The sequence below is a fragment of the Gavia stellata genome, chromosome 21, assembly GCF_030936135.1.
Source record: "Gavia stellata isolate bGavSte3 chromosome 21, bGavSte3.hap2, whole genome shotgun sequence".
Taxonomy (NCBI): Eukaryota; Metazoa; Chordata; class Aves; order Gaviiformes; family Gaviidae; genus Gavia; species Gavia stellata.
In genome coordinates, this window is record NC_082614.1 from 17018781 (window position 1) to 17027481 (window position 8701).

Here is an 8701-nt window from a genome sequence, read left to right on the forward strand (position 1 = left end):
GAAATAAAGGTTCCTTGAATTTACATGCTATAACTGCCTGCCCAGTTCTCACTTGTTTTTCTTACAGCATTTCAGAAGAGTCAGGAAAACGCTTAAGCAGAATATGGAACCAAAGGTGCCAGGTCCAATAATGACTAGGTGTCAGTTGCTTGATGCATGCGCTTGCATAGTGTTCTAAGAAGAGTTTTAAGTCATTTCCATCCTACCTAAACTGTTCTCCTAGTTCTTGCTAGAGATTGCAATTTAAGCACTCCTCCTTAAATGAAAGCACTGTATCTAGGTGCAGATGGCAACAGTTACAGGCACTAACCAGATGCTGCAGTCTCTAATTTGATTGAAAGGGTATAATTAGACAGCAGAAACACTTCAATGAGAGAGTAATGCACAGAGGAAAGGACAGAAACCACTTAACTGATGCCAAGATACCCCAGCAGTAACAGAGGCAGGGGCCCACGGATGGAAGGGGCAGAACACCAAATTACCTTCTTCAGATGAGAACATTTTTGTTTCCCTATAGATGCGAATAGGGATTCTATTATCATAGGTTGCCACAGTTCTTCATGTGGGAACACTGATTAAAACCAGAAGAAGCTTCAGGAGATCAAAGAGACAAATATGGCTTCTGTGGTCATTATTAAAAATATTTTTAGCAGTGCAATGGTTTTCTTTGAAGATGCAGTTTTATCGATTGAACCAAAAGTTCATTTGCATACTGTCATATGATTGGTCAGGGAAAAAAAAAAATCTCATTCCATAATATGTTATGATGCAAAATAAACACTTTTGGGAAGCATAAGGCTGTTTTAGACCTACCGAAGTAAAAAATTAGTATTTTTACATTTCAATACTTTACTATTTCAATTACTACTAATATAACAAAAGCCCTTATTAAAACTATCAGGCTTGGGTGCCTATACTGTAACAGTAAAAAACCTCACAACACAACAGTTGATACAAACTAAAGAAAAACCTCAGGAAAGAATGATCTTTGTTTAAAATTGCAATTTTCAAAATTGCTAGAAGATAACTCCCTATTTGGTAAATCAGCCAGTTAAATTCTGATGTGATGCTATGAGGGCACTTGGTTAGCTGATCATTTCCCTTTGCAGTGTAGGGGCACTCTGCATGTAGTTTAAAAATCATCTCTCTCTCATTCTACATATCCACACAGAGACGCATACAGACATACACATGTGATTTTTTAAACTCCTTAAATGCAATCTTTTTTGCTGGTCAGAACTAGAGTCTTGTTCAGCGTTGGTCCAAACTAGAGAGTAGTCACAGTGAAGACTCACCTGACATTTGATCAAACCTTGACTTAAGCATCTGTCTGTCCTGTAAGAATGTACATTCCTGGGAATGTACGGACATGTGGAGTTCCATACTTGTGCTCCCTGGCAGTGTGTGAGTTGTTATATATGTGAACTTGCTATTCTTGTGAAACTTCGATTACTAACCTTCAATCTAATCACTTTTTCATCACTTTAGCTTTTTTGTTTTTTTAAAGAAAAAAAACAGGTAAATGCTATCTGACTGGCCAGACCCTTTCTGGAATATGTTGGAAGCAAGCAAATTAGCGTATGAGCATGAGAGGCAGTTACCATTATTTCTAATGCTTAAAAGTATGTATTTTGTACCTTTTTTCTTTTTATTCATACAATATAAACATGTTGTACTAGCCACAGCTTTGCAGCTGCTGGCTGATCCTCAGCTGCAAGATGCAAACACGCTTGCTTGCCTTGTGATTCTTTATCACTGGAAGTAAGAATGCATGATGTGGCCCCATAAGAATTTCTGTTCCTTAATACACCCATTTGTTTTCTTTCTTTGTGAAGTTTTAAAACTGTTGTTCCATTGTCAAGCGTGGCAGACTGAATCCCTTTGGAAATTTTATCAAGATGGTCCATAGCCACTGTGTGGATGGAGGGAGTGGTCAATTGCACAACCATTATGGTGTGATATGACAAAGAACGCAAATTTTGCAGCTGGCAGCATGTAATCCCTGCCTCCCTCCCAATTCTCTGCCTCCATCCTGCCTAAATCCATTCACATAACTCTGGATTGTGAGTTACGCTCTATGCATGTACAAGCATGATATGCTGAAGTGTCTGACAAACTATTTCATCTTCTATCTGTCTGGTTAGAAATGTTTTTTCGAGTATTTCCATTACGATTGCTTAAGGCATATCAAGTAGAACCACTTCTCTGAATCAGCAAGACATAGGCAGAAAAAGATGACAAGAGATACAAGGTTTGTGAGAGAAGGCTGAAATAGCAGCTCAAAGGAAAGACTCAGCTGGGAAGAAAACCAAGTATTGCTAAATGGAAAGAAAACACGGAAAGGAAAAAGAGACTGATAATCACATACATTTCTGATGGGGAAATTAAATGAACACTATAAATACAGAAACTAGAAGTGAGAACTTATTGCACTGAGTATATAAAATAACATTTGCTCACTGAAACTAACATTTGCCAAAGGTATTTCCATCTCTTTGGCCTTGCAATACAAAACTCACCAAATTTAGACAGTCCTTTAATGTTAGGCAATCTGTTCACCCATCTCTTATTTCTGATTCACTTGAGAAATGTGGTATGACCAACATTTGAATGCTGCAAATGTCAGTGTTTGGATTAATAGAAACTGTTAGGCATCACACAGCAAAGCAGAAACATTCTGTGAAAAGTAGCACAGTACTGTGGGCAAAAATGATTGTTAACTCACTCTGATTTCTGACAATTCGAGTCATTTTTCATAAGGCAATTCCAGAAGTTAAAGTTTCTCTCCTATCTTAGCAAATGTTGGTGTGACGCAGGCCGTATTTTGACTGCATTTTACAATAAACTCAGTAAGACATGCACTTGATAAAAAAGGAATAGCCATTAAAAACATACCATACGACAAACTGCCTTACAAAAGTATTATTAATTAATGTTTGTCATTTCAGAATTCTGCTAGCTTCAAGTGCAACCTGACCCAGCTGATCCTGTTTCGGTCCTGTGGGATTAAAGGTCAAGAAGACCCCGAGGTACTGTTTGTGCAGATTAGCAACTCTGACGATGTTGTACATGCCGTACAAATTACAGGCCCTTGTTAAAGTGTAGATTTGCACTGTTTCCAGGTTCTTTATCAGAAGACACGTAGGTGGCAGTGCTTTCTAGATCCATTCTCCTTTGCTACCCCTTCACTCAGAGGCATTATACATTCTATCCCCCTCCGCCAGACCCAGCTGCTTGTGCTCAGGCGTCTCTGTCCCCTTTAGTGGCTGCCAGTGCATGCAGTTAGAAGTTGGCTAGAGGATGGAAGTGCAGGTGTGTAAACAGAATCTTCTCAATAGCCTATGAACCAAACATTCACAGAGGTATATCCTCCGCTTGCTGTCATACAGCCTGCTGTGAGGGACATGGTCACATATGGAGTGTTCTGTCCGCAGTTCTGCTGAGAAACCTTACAAGAAGACATTCTTCAACTTAAGCAAAGGAAGGAGTACCTACTGTGTGCGCCAAACATGTCTTAATGGTACCGGGAACAGACTGTTAGACATGGTCTAGATACGTCCCTGTCTAGGCAGCTCTCTACAGGGTTATCTGAAAATACTCTCACATTTTACTCACTCCAGGTAACTTCTGAGAAGTTGTGAAGTTTACCTTCTGGGTTTGCCTTCTGGTAAATGGCTTTTTTTTCCCCCAAGAAAGTCTATGTAAGTACTTTCCAAATCTAATCAAGTGCATCTACAAAAACTTGATGAGCAAGTATCTGTTAATGGCAAAAGGAAGTAGAGCAAATTCTATGTAATAAAGAATAACAATTATTAGAATATGCAAAATGTATCCAGGAGGGCCATGCATCTGATGGCTGTGACACTGTGATCATCTGGAAGAGTCACTTCAGATCTTGCAAAGCAGGGCCAACGTTTATCAGAGGAGAACCGTGGTACTTGAAATCATCAGTAACAACCGAGGACAAAAGGGCACAGAGGAATTTTAAGTGAAAACCCACACTAACAGGTAGCGGAGCTTCAGGCTTCCCAAATTCCTTGGCTGAATAAGGACCTGAATGGTCAGAGGAGTCCATGCTTGACAGGGAGCTGGGGCAGCACGTTGCAGACAGGCGAGATGGCCACCCTCCAAGTTCTGGATCTGCAGCCCTGATTCTGCCCTGCTGCCACTGGTTATTTCATTTCCCAGTGATTAAGTGTACCCATGCCCCACACTCCCCTTTCCCTGCAGATGCCTCCGTTCTGCAGATCTAGCTACCAAACCACTTTGATAGAGAAATGTGCTACTCTTCTTCCTCTTACCTCATGCTTTCATACAGTTTTCTGAGCTCCGAGCTCAGCGAGCACAGGGAGTTCCTCAAGCACCCACACCCTGCAAACTGCGCACAAAAATACCCCCTGCATGTTTGCACGAGCAGCTTCGCGCCGTGCACCGACCTGGCGAGCAGGAAGGGACGTCGTCGCGACCTCGAAGAGGTGCTGCCGGGCGGCAGAGCCCTTCCGCGGGAGGCTGCGCGCCAGCTGCAAGTCTGCGGAGTTCGGGGAGAGACTGCCCAGCTCCCTCGCCGCTCAGCCCTGCGAGGAGGTCGGAGAGCAGCCCCAAACGCGCCCCCCTCCCGGCTCCCCGCGACGCGTCACTCACCGGAGAGAACGGGCTCGCGGCAGCAGCTCAGCGCCAGCCCTGAGAAGGCCAGGACGGCGGCGAGGGCGGGGGGCTCCATGGGCAGCGGTCGCCGGGCCGCACCGCGCTCGCAGGCAGCAGCCCCAGCGCTCCGGGGGCAGAGGTGGTCGCGCACGGCCGCGAAGAGCGCAAAGTGCGGGAAGCGGAGGCCCTACAGCATGTGTCCTGTAACTGCGCCCCGGCGAGGTGCCGAGTGGCAGATGAGGGATCCTATTACCAGCCATGTGACAGGAAAGGATAGAGACCAACATCCCAACCTGCTGCAGCGCGGGACGGCAAAACTGCTGCCTTTACGTTTGACACCGACAGGTTTGGGCTGCCGGTGCTTGCTCCTGGGCCAGCACAGGGGCTCCGCGGAGCCCTCCGGGCAGGCAGGGCCGCCCCGCCGCCAGCGAGGCAGTGGCCCGGCGACCCCTTCACACCCACTCCTCCGCCCCAGCAGTGCCCCGTGTCTCGCCCTCGTCACTCCCCTCTGCCCTCTCGCACCCAGTCCCCCGCTGTGGCCGCGGAAGAGGCCGGGCAGGAGCCTGTCAGCCCCGCGGCCTAGCCGCGGGCTCTGCCTGCGGCCAGCCGCTGTCCCGGCCCCGCGCTCGCCCTCCGGCAGGCCGGGGGCCCACGGGGTTTGTCTGCCAGCCGATGGAGGCGCGCAGGTGCAGCACGTCTCTCATCCCTTGAAGGGGGGGGGGGGGGGGGGGGGGGGGGGCGGGCGGAGAGGCGACAGGAAAAGAACGCTACAAACTTCGTACTAGTCCCGAGAAGCTCCCGCCCGCGCACAGCCACTCGGCGCGGGCGCGGCGGGGCCGCGGGTGCGCGCAAGAGGACTGCGCCCAAGCAGCGCCTTTCTGAGGGACGCAGCCGTGAGCGGCTCCGCGCGCGGGGAGGTGCCAGCGCCGCACGCTGCTATTTAGGGCGTCATTCCAAAACTGTGAAAAGGCACCTCCCGCCGGGCGGCGGAGCCGTGTCAGCGCGGCTCGCGCACAGAGCGCGCCGCGAGAAAGCACCCCGCGCACAGGCGCTCGGCGGCCCGGCTGCAGCGACACCGCCCCCACCCCCCCCCGCGCTCCCAGCAGCGCGGGCCGCGTCCTGACGGTGGGCGGAGCTGGCGGCCGCGCGGGCGCGCATCGCGCGGGCGCGGAGGCTGAGGCAGGATCAGCGGCGCGGGGTCTCGCGCGGATCCGCACGGGCGCACAGAGCAGACACGTGGGCGCCCGCGGACACAAGACACTCGCGGCCGGACACGGACACGCAGGGACCTAAGGAGACGCACGCACACACATCAAAACATTTGGACACACAGGCGGGCGCGAGGGGACACACATACCCGCAGTGATAGAAACGTGCAAAGAGACAAACGCAGAAACACGGAGCAGCTAACAGACCGTGGAACCGAAAGAAAAAGAGCAGTGTTGCTTTTTGAGAATGGTGAATGCACGTGCAGAAAGATAGCCGCTTTTTTGTTCCCCATTTGCGTGCAGACAACAAAGGACAAAAAAAAGTCAAGGGGGTACATTATAAAGCTATTGTCTAAACTTCTACAAAGACTTATTAGCTGACCTGTGAGACGGTTTAGCAATGGCAGTGCTTCTTTGCTAAAAAACAATCAACAGAAAAAAACCCCACCAAACTACCAACAGCAAAAAACCACATACAGAAAGCTATGCTTGCTTTGTCAGGAACAGAAGGAGGACGAACGTTCTCCTTGTAGCACCTTTACACCATTGCCGTGTAATGGGGTGGCACCTTCAAACATCTACAAAGGAGAGAGCAATTTTGCTACTCTGAAAGAGGAAGCAACAAAATACAGTTTGTAGCTTTATCTATTATATCAATACGCGCTATGGTACGTCTCACTTTTAGCATGCAGAAACCTCCCATCATAAAAAGCTGTAAGGTTGCTTTTGAGGTGAAAACCGTGCTTAAATTTCTTTTGGCCTTTGCAATATATGTAAAAAGCAGAACAAGGATTGCATACTAGCATGGCTTTACATGTATATTTTGATATCACAGCATAATAATGCACCACATTCTCATTTCTTTGAGCTGAATTCCTAGTGAATGTAGAATTTTTAAGCTGATGAAATATTGAAAAACAATAGCAGTGTTGTGTTAGCTTGGTGTTATGCTTTTTTTTTTTTTTAATGGTAAATGCGGAAATATTTAGTTCCTCCTAACACACATAATGTATAAGTATGTTCAGTTATTTGGCTCACAAATTCTGCTAAAGTGCCTGATCCTGAACTTTGGTTGCACAAGAGTACTGCGAGCAGACATGTTTTTGCTGGCACTGAATATATGTGCGTGTGAACGCCTACGTGTGCATGTGTGTGTATAAACTAGGGAATTAGAGATCACTGTGATGGGAGAGTTACAAAGACCGACCAGAAGGAATGGCTTGTGGTGGCAGCGGGTGTTTGTTTCTACCACTGTTTTGTTTATGATGGGCTAGGCCGAATAATTCTGATTCATAGAAATCAACTGTGTTCTCAGAGTAACATACACATTTTTCAGGAGGACTGGACTTCTAATTCATTCCATATATTCCCTTCCCAGTATGAGCTACTGACATCAAGTGCTGCTAGCATTCCTTTACAAGTCATTGTGTGTGCACGCAGCACTTCCTTGTGATAGAGACGTTACTCTGTGATTTAATGACCCACAAAATTCTCCTCTCCAAGGACTGGGACCTCACTGTGTTACCTGTTCACCCAATTTCGATTCCATTTTATGTGGTATTCTGTTCCTTAAGGACACTGGAACAGAGAAGGCTGACAAATTTTTAACACTGTATCGACAATGAAGTTCACAAAATCAACTTTGTGTATCTCCAAAAGGCCAGTTCAGTCTTCCCACACTTCTAGGCAAAATCACCTTTGTTCATTCTGCTGCCCACTTTCTCCACTAATCAGTTGCACACATAGTTAATACGTGTGCATAATTCAGTTGCACTTTTTTTTTTAACTGTAGCACACTGGCAATGGACAGCCAGTTTGTTGCCAATGGTCATTCCCCAGTCTTCTTTCAAAGTTCTTGTTTTTACAAGATTTTTCTCCTTCTGTTATACAGAATTATTTGTATTTCAACTTACAGTATTCAAGATCACTCATTCTTATTTTGTAATTTTCTGCTTGTGGTTTGTGGTCTCTGTTTACAAACAACAACAACGGCAACAGCAACAGCAGCTAATAAGTAATGAATAATTTTATACTTCATAATACATGGTCTGGGGTATTTTTTTTCAGTTTGTCTTGTTCCCATTATAGTGTAAAATCTGTACTGTTTCACTCATTTAGTTTTCCTGTACATTTGGTACAGAGTTTGTCCTTGCTTTTTGAAACCATGATTTTCCATTGGTTTGTGAATTAAAGACCTTAGAAAAGCACGCGACCTGCAAAAGTTAGTAATTCTTTCACTGTTGAAAAGAATTGCACAATACAGAACTGACTTCACAAACCCTTTGGGATGTAGGCAAAAGCAAATGGTGATTTTTTTTGGTAAAAGGATTCTGTACAAGGTAGTAGTTCAGAAATCACTTTTTAATGAAGATAATGAAGCACACTGTAATACAGCTAGATATTAAAAAAAGAAACAGTATGCATGTTGCAGTTATTCAAGGAAAACATTGCAAGTTTTGCAAAACATTTCCAGTGCAGGTAACAGATTTTTTTTTGTCTTGAAGATGGACTCTAATTGGACAGTTGAATAAAGATGGATTTAAAAAAAAAATATTATAAGTTAACACAGAAGGAAAGGTTTCATTTTCTGAGTACTTCCCCTCCCTCCCCCCGCAATTTTATCCTTTTAAAATTAGGTCAGAACTGAAACAAAAATGCCACTTTGAGTCTGTATTCAGAGACTGGCCAAAATGTAAGAATGCAATCTATAAATATCTTCAATATCTCCCCCTCCCTACTAAAAAAAAGCCAACAATCTGCAAATTCAATCCAACTTGCCAGTAGTCCATCTGACTGCGCATCCGCTTTCACATCTATCTAAATCAGCCTTACATGGCCCCAGAGAAGGC

The 8701-nt window shown here is 45.6% G+C and overlaps 1 protein-coding gene across 1 annotated transcript in view; it reads right to left on the minus strand.

Moving 5' to 3' along the window:
* Positions 1 to 4720, minus strand: part of KREMEN1 (kringle containing transmembrane protein 1) — a 31725-nt gene extending 27005 nt beyond the window's left edge. Inside the window, exon 1 of the mRNA XM_059827525.1 lies at positions 4642 to 4720. Within this exon, the coding sequence (XP_059683508.1) occupies positions 4642 to 4720 (79 nt within the window). The remainder of the gene's footprint in view (positions 1 to 4641) is intronic.
* Between the last annotated feature and the right edge of the window lie 3981 nt (positions 4721 to 8701).